Below are 22992 nucleotides of genomic sequence, written 5' to 3'. Positions count from 1 at the left end.
AAAAGCAGTATCCTTATTTGAAAATTCATCTTATCACTTATTGTAGAATTGGAAAATGCATCTGCTGAGTGTTCAAAAAATATTACAGTAACTTCTCCATTCCTATTTGCACATCCAGATACAAAGAATCTGAGCTTCTACAAGGAACTTCTTTAGGACTTGGCTTGTCAGGACAAACTGTCTCAAGATCTTCAAGAAAACTGACCCAGTAACTTGACCACCAAAGTATTCCTTCATACAGTCCAGTACTCCTTCATACAATTTTCATAGCAAGACAAAAAAGTTCTTCATATAATTCAGAAGTGCTCAAAATCAGGCAAGATAAAATTTAGGTTAAAGCTGGAAAAAAAGCTTTTTTTTTTTTTTTTCTTTTTCTTAAGGAAACAGTATTATATTAATTTTCCCATTTGCTTGTATCCAATGATAATGCTATGCACTCATTCTATGCACAACATAGAAAAAACATGTCCCAAAATACAGAAAAGCTTACTGGAACAAAATCAAAACATCTAAATATAAAGTACTTTCCTCTGTTCTGTTGAATATCTACACTTGTGTGAACCCTTAAATAATAAACTCAGCTTCTCTTCAATTTTGTAAAAACAAAAAAAAAAGCTGAATTTTTTGGTAAAGAGTCATTGAAGCATAAAAATAATGTAATTAGAAGGCATGTGCTAGAAACAAAATTTCCTTGGAAACAATATTAATATTCTTATGCTATTCTACATTCTATACTATATTGTACAGTAGTAACACAAAGTCATACTGTTGAAAGAATATAGTATTCAGTAATCATCCAAGTCTAATTTGGAAGAATGTATTATTCAGTAATCACCCAATTTTAATAGTATTCCTGCAGTGAACTACTCTTTTTCTATTTAAAGAATGGTTACTTCCCCTTCTGTCATATTGTCCATCTTCCTTTCTCTTACTAACCTAATATCAAAATATCACTTCCTACAATTGCATACTAGAAGAGATGAACAGCGGCTCCTCCTTTGTGACCATCTAAAGGAAACGACATATTCTATGTGAAGGACATCTGCAGTTTTGTTTCTTTTAACACCTCCAACAAAATTAAGTTATGTGTTTTACACTCCCACCTAGGTTAAAAAATTTTTCTTCAATCACAGGTAACAGAAATGTCACAAACATTTTTTTTTTTTTTCTGTATGATAGAACTTTTATTTATGTGGCCACATACTACTTTTTCCCTCTGGACTCTTCCTTCATTGAGTATACAGGATGCACATCCCAATTTAAGAAGCAGAGACGCAGCATCCTATTTTCCCCTCATTATTCACTTTGTGTTTTGGCACTTACGGCGCTCTATTCAGACTCTGCTTTGAAGGCAGAATGATTAACTTCCTAACAGGCAGTCATCACTGCACCACTGGAGTGCTCAGAAAACTAATGAATATACTCTGATCGCACTCTTGGTAGGAAACATTTCTTCTTGACATTTTAGAAATGCTGAACTGAGGTACAGAGATTTTCAGGTAATACATTCACACTTTTTGTGTGTGCCTTATCCCTGTTATTTTGCATTCAACTTTTCAAAGTACTTAGCGTTGTTCAGCATTTCTTATTTTCCAAGCACAGCTCTTTCGAATCTCAGTTACAGCTGTGAACACTCAGCACTTATGCAAACCATACCTCAGAGTCACAAGTCAAGTACCTATAATGTAAGCCCAGAAAAGAGCACTTGGTTAAAAATCATCTGTTCAAAAATTTGTCTAAAGTGTTTTCACTAACTCTATCTAGAAACACAGTGGCACAGGCTGGATTACCTTTACCACCAAAGTGTCTTCTCCCTGTAACCTCCAGTCTCATTAATGACAGACCTCCCACTTCTTCAACAAGCAAAGCAAAATCCACGGAGAGGGCAAGCTGATGAAGACAGTATTATTATTGGTACTATGCTTCTGTTTGATTCATCTTCAGCATGGGAAGCATTTTGTCTCTTTGCTCTGCTGAAGATGAAAAGAAAGGTAGCTAGTTTTGAGGATTTGACACAGCACTTGAAAGGAGCACCTTCTCAGTGCAGTCTGGACTCCTCTATGCTAAAAGCACACTAAGTTTCAAGAGGACGTAGACAGAAGATTTTAAGAGTAATCCCCTGGCCCTACTGAAGTGCCACAGCATTCTCATCACTGGCTTCAAGAGGGTCTGGATTTCACACAACAGATCTTTATTAATGCTTCAGGTTTTGACTCTAGTTCTTATACACACAGACAAACATTGTATTTCGATTATAGTAAGGACCAGTAAAACTATCTATGAAAAAGTGATTAATTAGTGACATTTCAAATTATGTTGATTTTGCACTAAATGTCACATTTACATTACTTTGCATATCCTAGTTGTTACTCTTCCTTGGACAACACTGGCAGAAAAAACATTAGCATGGTACACAGGCCTTTTAATGTCTCTACATTATAATATGATTTCTCTTACTAAGTGGGGGTTGAAGAGGGTGTCCCGTTTTTGTACACCAGCCTGCAGGATGGATATCAGGGCTGTCTACATCAGTCCAATAATCATAAATACTATCCCAGCCATCAAAATGGACCTAAAATTAAAAAAGAGAACAATGCATTTTAGATGAGAAAGATTGTCTATACAATCAGTTTCCCTGAGTAATCTCTAGAAATGCTAACTCTGTTAGACAAGTTAATTTAAGAAAATTATGGGTGTCACAGAGAAGATACATAGATATTAAATTCTGGACTCAGATACACTTTCAGTGAAGTAAAGAGAGAGGTGTCATTTGGTTATTTACCATGTCTTACATCATCAGGCTCAAATCCTTAGAGTGAAGCAAGACAAGTTTAGTTCTCACATTAATACTTAAATTAAGCATGAAATTCTGCCTTTTTTCTGTCAATGGCATTTATCCATTTTGAAAAAAAAATAAATAAATAAACAGCACACAAGTAACAATCTTATTAAAATCAGACCATACAAGATAAGGAGTTGAAGCTGAAGAGAAAACAAAGCATGTGACATCCCAGAAAATCACCAGTACGTGGTATATATCTTTTTCAGACTTCAGCTCTTAACCTCTGTACTCCTAAGAAATCTGTCACGCATGTGCATATCCATGTACGCACACTCATTCTCAAACAGAACTCTTTCAACATACACTCTAGAGACAATTAAAAAAAAACACTCAAGAAGCTACAAATCCTATCATATTAATAAACTAGACTTGAGAGGGTTCCCCCCCATTTTTTTTTAATGACCAACTTAATGCTTAGGTAGAAAGTGACTTCTGATTACTCCCTACCACTGACTAATTTAGGTTCAAAATGGAATGTCAGCTGCATTTCCCGCTTGAAATACAGGTATGCCTAATAAACCTGTAGCAACTGCAAACACAAATATCCTTCATCTCCATCTAACTGGATATCTGGCATATGTCAGTCCTAACAGTCAAGGGCTTCACTGAGTAAACTGCTTTTGTACAATAAAACAAAAAATAATTCAAGCATACAACTTCTGGAAAATTCTAGTTTCTTAAAAATACATTATCTGAAATGAATCCAATCTAAAGCCCAAAGTCCATAATTACTATAAACTTCAGAATTGCAGAAGTTACTGACAAGGCACAAGAGATCAGGGTTCATTTTTTATATCTCACTTGTATTATCTCTCTCCTTTCTCTGGAATTTTACACAGACAAGTTCAGTTAAACCAGGCCAAATATTTTACCAGTCCTAATACAAATATCATAGCAGCCCTTCAACATTTGATTATTAAATCATCATTTCTCTCAATAAAATACACAACTATTTTATATTAACTATTCCCAAAACAATTTCCCAACATATTCATTTCTTCTCTCTTATTACCTATGTCAGCAAATGCAACTTAGAGGATAACAGAACAATCTCTTCCAAAGGAGTTATATGCATATTAATCAGTGAAAACAATGAGCAAAAGCTTAGAAGGACACAACTAAATCACTCTTTTGCTTAATTTTACAACTATAGGAATTTGTTTTTTTCTAAGTACTCATCAGAAACTCAAGCAGGATGGTATAGTAAGACAGAGAAACTTACTTTTATTCTATAGTCATCAGTATCTACAATAGTTGCTACTCTGATAAATACTGGATTTCTCTTGTCAACCACTTCAAGTTTCATATTTTTCTGAAAGCCATGAGAAGGTTTCTAGAAAAAAAAAAAAAAGTGAAACAGAAGAAAAAACTCAACACCCTCATACAATTGTATAGTATGTAAAATCCATAGAAAACTTCCTGCATTCACTTTCTCAAATCTGCCCTTCTCCAACAAATCCAAATATAAAATGATAATTCAAACCAATTTTATTAAACTAGAAAAGCAAATAACTACTTCAGGATACCAGATTCTCCACTCAAACCTTCCATGCAAGCAACTAGGGCTCTTTATTTTAAACCAGTTTGTTTGTTTTCCTTAAACTCTCCAGAAAAATTATTCCAGAGATTTTGGTCTTTTCCCATCAGTTTCAGTGCAGTATTGCATGAAACCTTACATAACAGCAGACTGAAACTTCTATGTAATTGTCTACAGGAAACATGTTTTTCTTTTTAGTGTGTGTTTCTTGTCATGGATCACATGCCCTTTTTCAGTCTCCTAGTGGAAACATAAGTAATCCATAGTATGACAGTAAACATTCACTCAGAACAAACAGGGCCAAATACCCATTTCATAATACTATTTTGTCAAAATAGTTGGCTATGCTAGGAGCATCACATTTTATCTTTCTTATATACAGCTATGAAATCTAAAGCAAAATTTATTTCTGTTTTAAAGGAATATATGTACAAGACATATTAAGGTTTTTATTTTAGATTCCCAGGAAAATAATATCTCTGTCCCTCTAAGACTTTCTATCATGACATTCCAGAAAATCAATGCTTTTTTCATAGCTGAAGCACAGGAACTGTTTTGTCCCATAATACAGTACAAAATATGGTGACTGTCGCAGACTTCATCCAAATTCCAAGGCAATTACCATTCTATTCCCATTAAATCTGCTTTCTTACTTTTATCATAATTTGTATTTATATTAGTACAGAAAGCAGAGAAGGGATTTCCTCTGTCTCTGGAACCAAAAGGCAGAGTACAGCTGATGCCCATACTGTCAAGATCTCCTTCCTCTCCATCCTCAAAGCCAGATGGATAGCCTCATCTGAACTATTTTCTGTGGCTGGTCCTGGAACCATGCTAATCCCCTAAACCATACGCAGTCACTGTTAGTACAGTTTCTGGATTAGTTTTGAGCCATACCAGCTAGCACTCTCCCAATTAAATGCTACCAATCCCTGCACGCCTGTGTCATGTCCCTGCTTAGTTTCCCAGTGCAGGCACAGCCAGCTGGATCCTGCTGCATGGAGGAATCTTTGGGCCAGCTAGTGAGGCATTCCCATCCTTGAGCCCTGTGGGGTGGCAATTCCCTGAATGGCAAAGGGAGAAGTTAAAATATGTGTGCTTGGAAAGAAAATTAACAGATTTGCTTTTAGCTTGATGTACTCAAGGTCACAGCCTTCCATTGTTTTGCCAAGGACTATTCCTCTCAGATATAATCAAATACTTCCTTAATTCTTGCTGAGAATGTAGTATTGAGACACATTAATAAGAAGAAAGGATGTCCAGGGACAAACTGCACAAAAAAAATAATTTTTGGTGAGCTACTGACCCCTGGAACTGCTATAAGCACCACTTTTCCTGCTGTTGCTACTTCAGTCCTTAGCAAAGTGTTATTCAGAATTTGTGTCTAATCTGAAACAAAGCTCAGGGAAACCAACTTCTGAGTGCTCTGAAGCAAGGGGCTAGGGGCTACCAACTACCTGATGCTGTCTCCTATCAGTGATGCCTTCCGCATCCTCACTGAAAATACTAAGAGCTCACTACTGACAGGGAAGATAGGTGTCACTGAAAGAAACTAGCAAATACTAACCTGAAGTAAAAGAACAGACTTCACAAAAATCATAGTTAAGCTTGGGAGCTGTATCTGCATGCTGACCATATGCCCCGTTCACAAGCTCACAGAAGAAGTCTAATAAACGTAATAAACTGCCCTGTGGCTACTGTGGCAGAGAATGGACTAGATGGCCAACCAGCCTGACCTCCTACAGTCATTTTTATGTTCTCACTGTATTACACCACTTAAAATGTAGCGATATAAATATGTATGTTCAAGATACAATATGATGACTCAGTAGCTAACTGATTAATAGCTAGACAGTAATTTCCCATTGCAAATTACAGTTGAATTAGTAGTATTTTGTAGCATTTAATTCCATTTATAACAATTAAAATAATAAACTAATAGTAATTATTAATAATAATTATCTGATTTCAGTGAGCTTGCATAGAAATAAACCTCCTATAATGCAACTAATTAACATAAAAACATCATATACGTATTCTCTTCTTTAATTAACCATATGCACTTAAAAGCATGAGAAAAATTTAAGTATTTTCTCACCACTTTAAAAGCCCTTGCAGGTGCAGGTAATGAACTGGTTTCCTCCAAATACTTCTCCCAAGAAAAATGCTTTGCATGTGGATAGTCTGGCACAAAAGAAACATTAGCAAAATAAAACTTTGCCTTGTAAAAAATAATGCATAATGTACAGAATGCCTAACACTTACTTTTAAAATACTGTTTTGACTTATGCTTCAGATTCATAAAATAATTATAAGAAAGGCTATTCCAAACTGTCTCTGATGCATACACCACAGACATTTAAAAAACCACCATCTTCTCCTATACAGTACTGAGTAGCTAGCAGAAAGAACAATCACAATTGCTTTGGATTTGAGAATATGAGTAACGTGGACTGATAAAATCTGGCCACCTTATCCAAGAAACTTATTCAAGTATTATAACCCTAATCCTGTGTTTTACAAATAATAATTTAGTGGCAAACACAATCTAGTCAGTGATGGCTTTGTACACACATTAGAGCACATCTGACTACTTGCTATGCTTTTAGCAATTTTGTTTTAACCAAATTTCTAAAAAAATAGCTGGGACATTTACTATAATAACAATTTACAGGCATCAAAGAAAATGTTGCCCTTCTCAGAAAATGTCATGTTTACAAACACTTTATACGAGTAACACACAGACAGCTTTCCTTTCACAGAACAGGCAGTGCCTGTCCTTCACTTTTAATCTGCACTAGAAGTTTAATGTGAAGTTTAAACATTCTGATTTATCATCTGGAACAGAACAAAACCAATTCTCATTTGCTTTAAAAGGGATTTTGCTGAATAATAGGCTGTAATTAACCTTCTGACAGACAGACTGCTTATGACTTTCTGAGATTGCTGGGCATTAGAATTTCTCTCAAAGCTTATTTTAACCAATTAAAATTTTCCATGTTGTCAGACCATGGATGTCAGTTTCTGCTACAGATCCAGAATGCACAGCTTTCTTCCCCTAAGTCTTCAACTTCATCAGCAAGCTGTTGAACTACTTGGTCCAACCGTACAGTTGACCAACTTCCATTTTGCAGAATAAAAAGGCTTCTTACAGAGTTGAAAGATGGATTGTTCTCTGAATTTCTTCGTTGATATCAGCAGCATGAAAATACTGAAGACTTTGAATATGAACTTCAGGTTGCCCATCTTTCATCAAGTCAATGCTTTTTTTTATTTCAACAAAACACTATTTTTTCTGACTAACCTACTCCAATTAGATAAGAAAAATAACAAGAGAATAAATAAAACAGCTATTTATAATTTCAGAAGTATCTAAGCCAGCATAAGTCACCATTTCTAAGAGAAACGGTTCTATTTCCCAACCAATCCTTCCAGCTCACTGTGATAGTTTTATTTGAGTGATCATAGAGTGATTCAGTCGGGAAACAGATCTAGCTAAAAATTAATCTAGAAAAAAAAAACAGAAAGCATACAAAATTTTTGGTATGAGTGTTGGCCTACATCTTAAACCTTAATTAAATCTTATCAAGCTGTTTGGGGACAAAATGGTGTAAACTTCAGCATACAAATGTTCTGATTTGACCGACACACAATTGCTACAGCAGTGCTATGACAGCTAGCCTAACCACTGTCAGGTGGGACGGGTGCTGTATCACATTCCCAGGTTCCAGGTACTAGGCTATCAGCTGGTTATATTGCTTTTTAAAGTCCTTTATGTCTGAAAGCTGTAGAGGCACCACAGGCTAAAGAGATATAAATTGGATAGCAGATATTTTTATAATGCTGTGGTCTGTACTACTTCCCACATAACCATCTTCATTTTCCCATGGCAGGGAGAGCATTTAGTTAAATCAGCTACATGCAACAGCCCTGAAAAACAGGCATTTTCTTGTATTTAGTAGCAATTAGTATACTTTCATTCCTCAGAACTCTCTCACTGTTTTCCTCTCTTCCAAAGAGCCCTTAAAAGTTTGACTCCTTGATCAGACAAGGCAATCTTCTCATCCATGCATTATCATACATATTTAGTTCACATTAAGTTGTTTTTCATACACAACAATCTCACACACCTAGAATTCTCACAATGTAAGCATTACAATAAGTGAATACATTCAGCCAAAAATACAAAGTTGTTCAGATTTCAATGAGTATCTTTCTTGGATAGATTTCTCTATTAAAGCAACATACATGTGCATACTTAATAACAAAATTATATTGTACCTCTGAATAAATTACGTCCTGTATAAACTAAACTAGCAATACCAATTCTTAATTACAGAAAGAAAAATTCAGGAGAGGTAGCAATAGGCTTATTGTAAGACATAATTCTCCTAGGTGGCTATAACTTCCTTAAATCCTTCAGATGTGTAGTATGATACAAACCTGGCGGGGTGATGAGAGTTCTTTTATGCTCTTTACACCATCCAACAGGATGAATATGAGGGCTAGCTGCCTCACACCTGGGGGAGAAAAAATAACACAGTTCTTCAGACATCCTGTTATGCTTATAAAACAATATATACTAAAAAGAATTAACAAATTCTAAATAACTTATGACATATTCAACTTACACTTAAACTGCTAACAGTGAAGACATGAACACATTTAACACTGACTTTGTTACCACCTAAACAAGCATAAGGCTTTATTTAAAATTTCACTGAAAGATCAATAAAACAAGTCTACTAAGTCAGTGGTAGACCTCTATTGGGAAGCTATAATGCTAGACCTGAAAAATTCAGACTCTTGGTAGAAACATGTTGCTTGGTTACAAGAACACTCTAAACTATCAGATAGGTGGGGTTTTGCAATGCCAAGACCCAAACTGTGAACCAAAAGTTTAAAGACCTTGATTAATGATCTGAGTTCACCTGGAAGCAGATTTGAAAATCATGCACAACTGCAATAGACTTACAATAGTAAGCAAAAATTCAATAGGAGATTCTAAGTGGTTTAAATGGAGCTATGAGCATGTTATTACAACCCAGCAGCACACAAGAAAAGTAGAAGTCTGTGAGAAACTGTCAGCAAAAGAGAATAAAATACCATTTTAGACCTCAAACTGCCTGAAAGAATCCAGGACTAATCAGTGAACCAAGACTGTAAATTGCCCTAAGAAGGCTGATCAAATTCTTTCACTCAAGAGACTAACAAATTCCTGTATTTTCTGTTATGTGCATCAAATTTTGCACAAGTGCCATTGCCTATGGTGCAACACAAGAACCACAGAAGACTAACAGGCAGGGCGAACTACAGCTGATGTGCTGGTGATACCGAGTCAGAAGTTCTCTCCCTGATAGAATAGAACCAAATTTGCAATATTTTACTGTGTTTAATTAGATAGGAGGAAGACTAGAAACTTTGTATGTCTGATGCTATGTTATTCACTAATTAGTCAGCCTTATCTGTAAGACCATCCAGAATTGTATCCCAGGATGGGGGAGGGGGGCAAGATAATAATTTAGGCCTGGAGGATGTGCTGCAAAGAATAGGTGAGGAACTCATGGTATGCACATGTCTTTGGATGTGTAAATGACTTAGCTTAGTACGCATGGTTAAATTGGAATAACAAGAAAGAAAGAGATGGTCTAAGCATGCTCAAGAAATGGGTTCAAGCAGCAAACACAGTGAGGAAGACTACCATAATATCCAATATTACAGAGCACTGTATCCACTACGTAAGTGTAACTTCCACTATTGCCTGACTTCCACTATTGCCTAACCCTAAAGGTCAGCTTCTGTAGCTGACGCTATATACTCCTAGAAACGTGCCTGTCCTCTTTTAGGGAATCCTGGAAGCATTTCCATCTCACAGTGGCTGCAAGCCCTGAGTCTCAACTCACTCTAGGGCCATCAAACCTTGTTCTGAGCAGTGATGCTGTGACCTGCCCAGGAGACCAAGGCGCCATACAACATATCATGATGGACATTGCACACAACACAGCCAAATGGAGAGGTAGCTGCACCACCCTGCATGCTTGTCTATGGAAGTTAAAGTAGTTAAGGATTTCATTCCTCATTCCCCAAAGGTGGGCTCAAGAAACAGGCTTTAGACTGGGCTTAAGCAGTGTAAATAGAAACATCGTCTCTCCCTGCTACTGAAGGAATGCTGCATTGCAAGTACTTTGCAAAGCAAATATTTACTGAGAAAAGCCATGCAGAGAGCATCCATGCATGAAGGCATCTACTTAGTATATACGATGATCTTTGCATAAAATATTGCAACAGTCATTGTGATTCAGTTTCTATTTAATCTCTCTGAAATCAATGTTTCAACCACTAGACTGGAGATTAACAGATATTCTTGCCTTTTTCCCTCCAGCCCAGGAGCTACTAATGCAAAATACATGAACAGTGGGTCTGTTCTCACTAACTGTTGTAACTGAATCACTGTCTGTATCTACCTTGAAAGTATTGGCTGGAACTTCATATGTCGTTCTCTCCCTCCATTAGCAGGGAGCTAATTAGCTAATAGCTAATTGATATTTTTAAAAACACTGCATATTAATAATCTGTAATATCCAAGAGAGTACAAAGAACTGTATGAAACAAAACGATGATGAAGGTAAATTAGCAAGAACCCTCATGTCTTTACGCATAGGTCAAAATGATAGTTCTGCAGACCTTGAACACAAGTGTGTTGTAAGGACTGCAGAAGGAAGCAGCACAGAAAAGACTGCAGAATGAACCCTGGGCAATTATCATGTTGTAATTTTGAGCCTGTGCTGCATAAAAGAAAAATGAAGGAGCACGCCGTATTTAGAATACACAAAATGTTAAACTTTTAAATAAAAATCTGAAAAGCAATTTTACACAACAATGTCTAAAATTCAATACAGATGTATTTCAACAACAGAAATGCAAGCTGTGTCTCAAAACCAGTCTTACAACAAGCACTCCTCTAGCCTTGTACCTAAAAGGAGTATACTAATGCTGAAAAATATTAGCCAACCTACTACAGCTATCTTGTGGCTTTATGTTTGAAACTGTTGTGCTCATATTTCTTTGTAATAACGCCAAACAAATCACCTTCCAGCAGATAAAACCTGCCTTTGATAGACTCTGTGATGGCTCTGACAATAGCCAAGGATTCAACACACATCAAGAATACCAGCCTTTTGTCCTTCTACAATATACAAAGCTATACTGTATCTATATAGTATTTATAGTATTGCACCAAATACTTTCTAAATAACAGAAAGTACCATTAATAAAAGGCATGAAAAGGACTTTTATGATTATTTTGCATTGTTGAAACTCAGCACTCACTCTGACTTCTAGAAATGCTTTGCCCTGAACAAATCAGAAAAAGAAGTGAATGCTTCATGTTCCCTCTTTCTTCTTCCCTTCTCTTTACAGTAACTGTGAAGAGAGGCCAAAGAGCAAGGGGGACAGCATTTCTCTATTCTATCTTTCTTAAAATGAGACTATTTCATGGAAGTATTTACCCAGACAGGGCATCCTTCCACACTGGAAGGGTGTACCTGTATTACTTTATGAAATGTTTTGGAGTAAAGTCCACAAATTACTTTCAAAGTCTCCAGAGTTAAACTTGGGATCAAGACCAAAGCTCACAAGCCACTATGGTGTTACCAGCATTTGCTTACAGCAATGGATTAAATGTGTAAAAACACTTGTCAGGACTTCCTGAATGCATTTCTTCTGTTTTGCTTCTTCAAGCATACAGTTTGAACACACATGTTTACAAAATTCTGCATAGCAAATGCCACTTCACACACTTCTTGCCTTGAAGACTGAAGAAGGTCTGTCACAATGGAAGATGAACTACGGGAAGATGCTCTGACAGTGCAGCAATAGGAGTTAACACAGAATGTGTAGCAATGAATGCCAGACAGAAGAGCACAGCAAAATAGTGTTATAAAGTATCTGTAACATTTTGATTTGCTTTACCAGAAAACACGGTCATTACAGATGAGCCTATAAGAAGCTTCTGTAACCAAGGTGGCCTCATGAAAAAAAAACACAGTGGCACTGTTCCAGCAAAAACAGTTCATACAGCCCATCTTTGCATACTGATTTCACACAGCCTTTCAGCTTCTAACAGTCCATTTAACAATACAAACTAGAGATCAGTAAAAATCACACACAATTTAAAGCAAAGCTATCATGCTTTAACGTGTGTTATTTCATGGACATATGTATCTAGTTTGGAAGAGCAGCTACAGTCTGTCAGCCTAAGCCCATGACTTGTCAGCTGGAACGCCCAAGACTATTCTGACTTTTCACAATCAATTTGCAGCGTCCCACAGATTTTTAGCTCCTTTACTCCAAAACAGATCACAGAACACCCAGTTCACACGCTTGATGATCCCTGAATTCTGACTGCCCACTAGACCCAGAAGGCTGCCACCACTGGCAGGAGCTGCAGAACTTTGCACCGCCGCAGCCACCTCTGCCTGGACTGCAGCAGCGGAGTTGTGACACAGGCACATTCAATTCACAGAGCAAGATTATAAAGTTCACACAATTTATACCACTAACAACCAATTCCTTCTGTCTTGTGGGAGCATGCAGACAGAAGACATCTATTATCTATACTGGAAATGAAGCTAATCCAGCAACTGAAGAGGAGCCAAAAGCAGCAGAGAGCCAGCTGAACCACACAGGGTTCACACAGAACAGACAGCAACTCGGCTAGGTTATGGACGGCCTAACTGCATCCTACAAAAGAGGTCAACACAGAAAAGAGCTACATGATGTGAAAAGACAGGAAGCAGCTCTGCCGTTCACAGCTTCCCACAATAAAACAGCTGAGGACAGTTTGACTGTGACCCCCTGGCGTGTTCAGCCCTCTACACAAAAGGAACGTGTCTGCAGTGGTACGATCCCTAACTCACGGCAGGAGAGCACCTCCGGACGATAGACTCAGCTATGGAAGAAGAATTAGTGTTTCTCTATTGCTCACTTTCAGCTGTCCTGTTACTTTTCCCCAGAAACCTGTTTCATAAATACAGATCATTAAATTCAGATCAAGAGAGACAGATGATAATGCTGGCTGTTAAAAAGAAGAATATTCAATACTTTTAGGAAAACTTTTTCCCACGTGGGTCTCCACCTGAAGATTTGAATGGAACTCTTATATAGTAATCAGCATTTTCTTTAAAACAAGCTGTATGTGTTATACCCATTTTCTGTTTTGAAATAATTTCTGATTTTCCCTTTTGGTGAAACAAATCTTTTGGTATTTTGATTTTCACTTTATTAAACATAGATAGAATCTGTAATGGAAATGTTATCTACCAAATAACATTCATACACACATGCATTACACGCATAAATAATATTATGCCCTCCGGAACATTACTTAAGGAACGTTACTTATACAACTTCTTGACTATGAGATTTCAGTCCATCTAACTATGTAGGAAAAAAAAAAAAAAAAAAAAAGAAAAAGAAAGAAAAAAAGAAAAATGCAGAAATCATCCTGCAGCCCCATCTAGTGCATAAGTGAGAATACTTCATCATTAACAAGTATAAAGCAGGTATCATTTTAGGTCAGGACTTCTCAAAATGTGAACCATGAGGTTATTGCATACATACGGAGGTGGTCTACCAAGCCACATTATCATGTTATCCATTGAAAAACTGATGATAAGACAGCTGCATGTGATTTGCAAAAAATTTTACAGCTCTAGAATCACACATTATCCATTTAAATAGTTAAAAGCATGTAGTATAACTCACAATTCTTTAAGACTGTTTTATCTTCTTTTTGGTTTATTATAACCCCATCAAAAAGATTTCAAAGAAAGAGTGCGGCAAAGTTAATTATCTCAAAAAAGACAAGCAGAGCACAACTTTTAAGGACTTTACTATTAGCAAAGTTGCAGATGTTGGTGGAGAGCTGAACTGGCCACTTATTTAGTCTTGCACCAAAATCCAGCCTGTTCCAAAACTCACCCAGATAAGACAATGATTCAGATAATTAAATGTGATTCAAAACTTCCTGAGGGAAAAACAGATGGAAGAGAACAGTGAGTGAAGCACGGGATGCCATATTTTCCCACACGCCTGGTAAGCTGATCCCAAAAGCTGACCCAAAGTGCTTCTTCTGCAGAGAATGCTCAGACCAGGCAGCGTATTAGGGCAGCCAGAGCCCTCTGACTCTGCAAGAATGGGCGGCAGCATGCTCAGCACTGCCACTGCTCAATCTCTCCTGAGGGCCAGCAGCAACAAGCTAGTACAGCTTCTCCCCCTGCTAAAGCTCTGACTGCTTCAGGTTTTGTCACCAAAGTATAAGGAAGCTTACGCTTCGTATCTGCATGTAAACAGAGATGTTAGAGAATGAGGACTGAAAGCCAGCGAGGACCTACAATTAATTCATAGAGATAACGAAAGACTACTTTGGGTAGATATCCAAATGCTACTTCCAGATTTAGTCCAACCTTAAGAGCATTTGGAAACTCCCCTTGGAGTGAATGTATTTGGCTGTCAAAGAAGCATTATTTGTTTCATCAAAAAAGATAGCACAGATAGAAAGATCCAGAAGACTTATGGAATACAGACAGACCCAAATTCTCCTTCCTGAATGTAAGGCTTAAATCTGTCCATTTTGTTCACTATTCTTCCCTTTAAAATCCCCTGTGAAAAGACAATTTAATGCAATTTTTAATACCCTGGAAGTATCACCACAATACATTAAAGAGCTGTAACAATGGCTAGTTCTAGGTAGGGTATTTATTCTCAACCATTAACGTGTTTTCTAATGTTCAGGGAAAATTCAGGCAAACTATCTTCAGGCTGAAAGCCTCAAGTCTAAAAAGCTTAGGCCATGGTAATATATTTCTGTTTCCTGAAATCTAGTAAACTTAAGCAACCAAGTTTTTTCACTTATTCAAGAGAAGGAAAGAATTTGTATAGTTAATGAAAAAGTTCAATTTACCCAAACTAACCTGCAGAAAGTATATAGGAAAGAAAGGAGCTTGTTTGAAAATAATCCAGAAAAGAAAGGTACTTGTTTGAAAATCCTCAACTACATGACATATATAATTTTTCCTCACTGAAATCATTAAAATTCTGAGATAGAAATTTACATGCAGGTGCAGGAAGATTGTGAGGCCCTCCATTCTGGGTAATCCCAACATGACCTTCCATTTTTAGTTAGAGACACCAATTGGTAGATGTGAAGTTTACGCACCCAAGATATTTTAAGGCCTCTATAAACCTGGTATCTAAGATTCAAAATACAAGTGGGATGCATTCAGGATGCATTTACAGGTTCTCATTCGGTCAGATATTCCAATGCTATTTTCATTCACTATTCTTTCATAATATTTTCTTTCATTCCTCCTCTATTCACTTCTGTTCTCAGTTACAACAACACAAAGAGGGAGGCCTGCTGACATAAGAATATTACTGTGCCTGAAATTCAGTGTATGCAATGTCTGCAATGCTTTATAGATACCTATGCTACCTCTGAACAAACTGTGTTATATTACATTGAGTTCATTTGCCTTAAAAGCCTTGCCCAAATGTTGATTAATGGCATAACTGGTATCCATGAGCACTGACATATCTGGAAATTCAGAACACCTATTACCACTCCCCAGTCTCCTGCTACTTTGTAGAGGAAATTTATGCACTCTGTTACTTTGTTATGGAGATAATCACTAATCTTTCCAGTCTTTGAGTGGTATGGTCTATCATCTTGTTACTCAGTTCTTGACTTCCCTGAAATGCCTGCTCTCTGCTGTTTTAATAACTTAATTCTCCTACAGCTTATTTGTCATGTAGCCCATACAATTATTATTTCAAGAGACAGACTCACAAAGTTTTGAAGTTAGAGAACAGTTTCACATCATTCTCACTGACACAGTACCCAAGTTGTCATCAAGTACAGATTAAAAAAGCTTTCTTCATTCATTTTTACAAGTTATACCATTAAATTGCCACTGCAGAAGCCAAGATGCAGCCTTACAATGATCTACCTGTTCTGTAGTAATTTACTCTTAAAAGAATGTAAGATACACTACTTTGCTCTAGATGACCTACCACAAGACCATGCAAGTGTAAATAAAAACCTGTGTTGTGACAGCCAAAGTCTGAATTTCTTTCAGGATCTCTATGGTTATAACACGTCCTGCTGCTTCCACTGACTATGAAAAGTTCCTCCACCATACAACATGCAGAAATGTCATCTCCAATACATGGCAGGATACCAGGGTCCCAGTTTTCAGAGGAACACAGAATGCAAAACATGAAAACCAGATTTTGCTACCATCCTGATACATTACACTAATGTCTAAGGTTCAGGCTGAACAACATAATGGACCAAGAACCTCACGAGGGTCAGCCTTTCTTTCAATTTACAATTATGCATAAATTCAATTCTAAGTACAGTCACATTATCATGGTGTGTATTCTTCACTAAAGACATTAACCTCAGCTATACTATGTAATTGAAATGAGAAATTAATCCGCAGCTCCAGATGTAGCACCATGTACAAACACTCATTCAGTACCATCTCTGAAAATTTTTCACTTGCAACCTGACAAGGGAAATTTGATTCATCCGGTCTACAACTGAGACACACTCTGGTGGCCGTGATTACAAATCTAGCAAAAGTTGGTATGGTAACTGTATGCACAGTCTGGAAACTATCACAGAAAATACTGCTTAAAGCTAACACATTTCTGATACATCTCACTAGGATATAAAACAAAAACATCATACCAGTAGTCGTAACTCTCATCCCAGTTGTCAAAATGAACCAGAAAACGATTGTCCACCATGTCTGTTACCGTAGCAACACAAATGAATGTAGGGTTCTTTTTGTCTACGGCTTCCAGCTTCATCCCTACTCGAAATCCCGATGGAATCACTGTCTACATAGAGAAAGACATTTAATTAAAGATAAATACTGTAAATCCAGAAATCTCCCCAGTGTCCACAATCAATATATTCATGTCATTTCTAAGTTTCCCAATTAGCTTCTCCAACAGAGTGGCAGCAGCTTAATTAGTTGACATGAGAGATGCTCAAACACAGAGACACTCATGATTTATGAAATAAAAAAGTACTGATCATGCTGCTAAAATTAAACATGTTGCTTTTGACTGTCTCAGACACTCTCTCTGAAAGATTGCTTGTTCCACAACAGTATGATGTGAGACACTGTAGTAACAACAATTATTGAGATTCATTTAATATACCATTTCTGAATATATCAGATATTTAAACAGATTCAGAAAAGAAAATAATGAATGAGAATTGCAGAGGTGAACTGAAATGAAGATTACTACTGCATTTGTTTAAATTTAAATATTTACAGGTCTCAAGTCAGCCATCACTGAAATGTGCCATAAGTCTACCAGACACGTGAGCCCACTAACAACTTTCCATACCAGCAGTAACAAATGAGTACTTACTGTATTCTGGTTTTCAAACAGAGATTTGGGAGCTGCTTGAGCCTTGCACGCCTTTAGATATGAGGGCCAGCTGAATTCTTCTTCCTTATATCCTAAATAAGGGCCATAAAGGAATGTCATGAAGTAAGATGGGCATGATACGAAAGGTGTAGAAATTATTTTTCCGTCCAGTTCTGGACTGTTTCTTACAATTTTAAAACTGAAAAGCTTATTCACTGTTAATTACTTATCTTATTTTTATATAAACTACATAAGAAAAAATTACTTTAAAACTAATTATTAATTTTACCCTAATATGAACTCAATGAGTCTCTAAGGGTTCACTATTTTGGATTACTAGAAGCTGAAGAAGCTGGACACACTGTAGAGTAGCTTCAGAGTTCAAAAGAAAGCTGATGAAGTTCCTCTATTCTTATTTGTGCATCTGGTATTACAAAGAGGAATAACGTTCTTTATTTAGTGCTGGTTGAGCTTCCTTACAAAAATGTCAAGATTTCTTTAAGCTAACTGAACAAAATACTGCTTCACATTATTAGTTTCCTGTGGTTGGCTAGGACTGACATTTAAACTGCTCATAATCTTCATCTAGGAGGAAGAGTAGACATATGAATGAAGTACTAGGCCACAACTCAGGAGACTTCAGCTCAGTTTCAATTTAACCTTCAAAACAATGCAGGGAACGTTTCTTAAAAAATTACTGCTCTGTCCCTGATCTCTGACCTCAGAGTCCTGACTGCCAAAGGACATGGAGGTCCTTGAGGTACAGAGCAATATTTAAGGGAAGCCTAGCAACTGAAATGCGCAATTCTACCAGGTATCAAAAATCACAATCTCGGTAAGATAACAGTTTCATACTGTAATCCCCCTCCCATCCAACAAAACTCTCCAAGCAGCACAGGCTACTAGCCGCCTCTCTTTCCCCATGAAAACCACGCCTCGCCACCTCTCTTCTTTCTGCCCCGCAGCTACCCACTAACTTTCCTCTGATGTTCTGGCTGACACACACACAACCAACAAGCTCAGAGCAAGTGCTCTCTCCTGTGGCTTTTCAGTCTGTGTCTTGGATTTCAGAACCAACAAAGGCCACAAAGCTTTTCCAGCTATGCCAGTCAGTCTAAGAAAAGAACCTTCCACTTCCAACAGACCACCCTACTAAACCCTCAGGTTACCACTGAAACAGTATGACCACGAGTAGCTTTAAAACAAACTCCTTAGGTTATATTGAAACAGTTGCTTATACCATGGATGCCACAGAATCCCGTACGTAGTTACAGTGTAAACAGTCCCCTACACACATTTTCCATACTTTTTATTCTATGCTTGGAAAGAACAGTACTTGGGAAGAAATCCAAACTTCTGTTGATAGTTTGTCCCTTCTAATATTTTCTTATGGAAAAAGTAAAATAATTAATAATATATAGAACTTCATAAATAATTCACATTAAACTGCATGTACATCTGATCACTAAAGCAACAATGAAGAGCTGTAAGCACACAGAGCCTTCTTCCTTTATTCTGTTAAATAAGCTTTAGGCACATCTATTTTAGTTTGTATGTTACAATCCAGTAAAACAAGACCCAAAACACCACCAATTTCAGTGAGTGATTGCTTTAACAATTGAAATGTGTCACCTTTTGACTATTTAAAGTGTTATTCGAATATGCCACAGACTACAATAGCTCCATGTAACCTTCTGAGAATCTCATATTTTCCAAGACACCACAAGTAATGAATCCTTAACTTCAGTCTCCCTACATCTGCCTGTTTTAATTTTAAATATTAGCTAAAAGAAATTAATCTCCAAGTACAAATAATGATACTTTTCATTATACTCTCCCTGCCTCTTGTATTAATGCACTATAGCTGTAGACCAGCCAAAACCATTCTTAAAGCATTGTGGTTGGTATAAAGGCTTTAATTCTTCCCTGGCATTTTAGAGAAAATTCAGACCTAATTCAAAGCTCACAGTAGACAACTCCCAACTCACAGTAGACAAAACTCTCACCTACTGCATCTGCAATAGGATCAGGTACTGGTATTGGGCCAAAGCTCAAGGAAAATAAATTTGTGTTCGTAGACAGTTTCTGGACAGCATGGGTCTTCTAGTCACCACGTAAGAAAGGAATATCTCTACCTCCTACATTACCTATCACTCAAGAAAGGACTGAAGGTCAATTTGATCAAGCCACTGTAGATATAGAACAGTATTCACTAATTAAAACCACAGGCTTCATTAATTCCCAGTCAATTCAAAAGCACAAAATATGATTGTTAACTGGCATTACATAATTTGTTAACTAGGTAACAGTCTTGGTTTTTTTGTAATAGAGCAATACATTTTCATCTTCTGTGAATCTGAAAATTCTTCTCACTGTGATCACTCTTCTTAATCATTTGTCAGTGAAATTTTGCTTTCAAGAATCTATGAAACTACACCATCATTAGGGCTACATATGTTTCTGGAAACGTTTGAGTTCTGTGAAGTAGTATTTTATATACGATGCAGTGCCCCAAGCAAACTGCTGTAACTGGTATTAGCTTTAGTGTCAGTACAATCTGCAATGGGCACCAAATAGAAAGCACTGTTAAAATGTAATACCACAGCAAAATGTAAGCAATCTGTCCACCTATCTATTGATCCACTAGACATAAGAAGTTTCAGAGGACACAAAAATGTACTATACATGAAAAAAATCTGGTTTTCCTCAAAACCCAATAAAAACGCACAAAAAAAAACTCCAAAAACCTCAAACTGAACTCCCTTCGCTTGGAATAACAGAACTCCACAAATGTCAGTAAAACATAAGCAATGAAAGACCTCCTGCTGCAAAACTAGAAAAATATCTTTAACTGATGAATGGCCAATTCCTCCCACCTCCTTCCAATGTACAGTACCGCTTGTTCTCTCCCATTCCTCTTCCATCCCACATGCAAGCTAAGCTTGCACTGGGACAATGGAAGAAGTCCCACAAGTACAACAGCAGGTTTCAGGAACCACACCTCATCAATAATCGAAGAGTTTACTGCTGAGGTGAAGCAAAGGAGCCAAGCTACACAAAGGGCAACATACTTTGTTGGTCTTGGATAAAAATACCAGAGAATGATCTTGTTATTTAAAAGCAAGAATATGTTCTTGGGGGTAGCAGGATTACATAGCTGTGCAGGATGACAACCAAATTCCTGACAAGTACTTCCGTATTTCCTTATCTCCCTCAATACCTCTGATAGGCTCCAGGACTTTCCCAAGTAAAAAGAGCTATCCACTGGTTCAGTGTGGTGAAAAAATAAACTAAACTTAAACTTACAAAGCTTGCTCTAATAACATCAATCACTCTGTAACTCATTTGCTACATATCACTTCAGTGAACGCCAACCTTCTGAGAAAATCTGATTTATGTTCAAGAAATTGCTATTTCTACATAGCTAGTTATGCAGAACTATGATCCAAAGAAAGGTCATGTACTCAAGTGGCAGTATGGAACACTCTTGCCCTGGAGCCAGCGAGAGGCTTGTGGAGTTCTCAAAGGAGCTGCAGTCCATGCTCCTTACTGCAAGGCTCAGCTGCAGAAATGCCGTCTTCTCCCACACTGGTAAGCCTTCGGCCCATATATTTTCAGTGGCTTTACTCTCACTTTTCACACCTGAGCACTTGCATCCACAGTTTTATAATTCTCTAGAATGCATCTTCTGACTCTGTGTAATCACCATTCTGCAGACTTTCTAAACCACACAGTCCTACCCTCTGTATGTCAAAACACCCCATTAATTTCTTATTCTCCTGTGTCCGGGACATGCTCCCTTTACCCCATTGCTCCATTTACTCCATTCCCTCCCAAAAAGGGAGTCTATTTGTCCATTTTGTCATGGTACTATTCAGTGCAGATGCCCTCTATCCACCAAAAGAAAATAGTTACATAACCTTAAATGGAATATTTAAAGAAGCGAGTTCCAAATATTTCAATAGATGTATGCCATTTATATAAGCTATGTACAAATTATGTTTTTAGGTTGTAATCTTTACACTGTTTTCTCCCTCCTGCTCTGGTCATTCCTATTTCTGTCTCCCTAAGCTTAATCTTTGAGGCAAAAGCACACAATTGTCATTAGTCTATGCCAAAGTATGTATGTTGTTAATATGTAAAAATGAAAATGTCCTGAGACCCTCTGCTAAAAGATTCTCAGTTGCCTGTGAGACCTCTCTTTAAGCATACATGTCACCAGGATGCTGCTAGTTTACTTACTTGCAATAAGCATTCATTTGGGGACTACTTTTGTTTCTTAACTTTCTTTCCTAATGCCTTATGAATGACTTTTCTGGTTTGTTTTATTTCTTGTGTTCTCTGAATTTTCATTGAATAAAAAAGGTAGGATTTCAACCTCAAGATTTAAGGCAGAATCTAATTTGCCATGTTCCAGTATTCTGACTAAAAGAACAAAAACATTTCTGACAAAAAACCTACAGCATTACATAGATAGTCTCAATCAGAGCGCTATAAAAAATGCACACATTTCAAACTAAACAATACCTTTAGGTGGGTGAAGCTTGTGACCTGTTTTTTCACACCATCCGACAGGATGAATGTCTGAAGAATCAGCATTCACCCAGAAATCATAACAATCTGGGTATCCATCAAAATGGAGTCGTATTCTGTAGCCACAAACCTAAAAGCAAGAATGTACAACATACAATACATAAGATTTAAGATATCTGCCCTACACATAACAGTTTCTGTTCAGTATGAAATATATAAATATAGTCTTAGCAGCCTTTTACTTCTGCTCAGGCAAACACTGGATGAATAAACTCACTTGATAAGAAAGAAAGCTTAACAAAAAGCAAAGTATTTGAGTGCCTCCTTTTCTGGTAAAAAGCATTAACTAAGAGCTGAATACTGCTATTACTGTTCAAAAAATTGAAAACTGTTCCAGCCCAACATCAGAATAAAATAGAAATCCTAGAGAAGACCATGGATACAGCTGATACGATCACGGAGAAAGTGCTGATAACGATGCTTTGAAAGTACCCTGATTAATCAATATGCAAGAGAGCACTGCTAGAATGCCAACAATGACTATGTTAAACACGGTCTTCAGAACTGTTGTGACAGATACGCCTCAGAACTTCTTCCTTAAAGTAGTAAGTTAATCACCAAGTCAAAGGGA

The 22992-nt window shown here is 37.1% G+C and overlaps 1 protein-coding gene across 11 annotated transcripts in view; it reads right to left on the bottom strand.

Moving 5' to 3' along the window:
• The window catches only part of L3MBTL3 (L3MBTL histone methyl-lysine binding protein 3), an 87857-nt gene that overhangs the window by 27526 nt on the left and 37339 nt on the right, over positions 1–22992 (bottom strand). For all 11 annotated transcript variants that reach the window (XM_040552371.1, XM_040552363.1, XM_040552362.1 and 8 more), the window contains 7 exons: positions 22356–22491; positions 17829–17920; positions 17134–17285; positions 8823–8899; positions 6478–6563; positions 4065–4175; positions 2458–2572 (listed from right to left, as the gene is read on the bottom strand). In XM_040552371.1, coding sequence (XP_040408305.1) covers positions 2458–2572; positions 4065–4175; positions 6478–6563; positions 8823–8899; positions 17134–17285; positions 17829–17920; positions 22356–22491 — 769 coding nt within the window. The remainder of the gene's footprint in view (positions 1–2457; positions 2573–4064; positions 4176–6477; positions 6564–8822; positions 8900–17133; positions 17286–17828; positions 17921–22355; positions 22492–22992) is intronic.

Source organism: Cygnus olor, chromosome 3 (genome assembly GCF_009769625.2).
Source record: "Cygnus olor isolate bCygOlo1 chromosome 3, bCygOlo1.pri.v2, whole genome shotgun sequence".
NCBI lineage: Eukaryota > Metazoa > Chordata > Aves > Anseriformes > Anatidae > Cygnus > Cygnus olor.
This window is presented reverse-complemented; position numbering and strand designations above follow the sequence as displayed.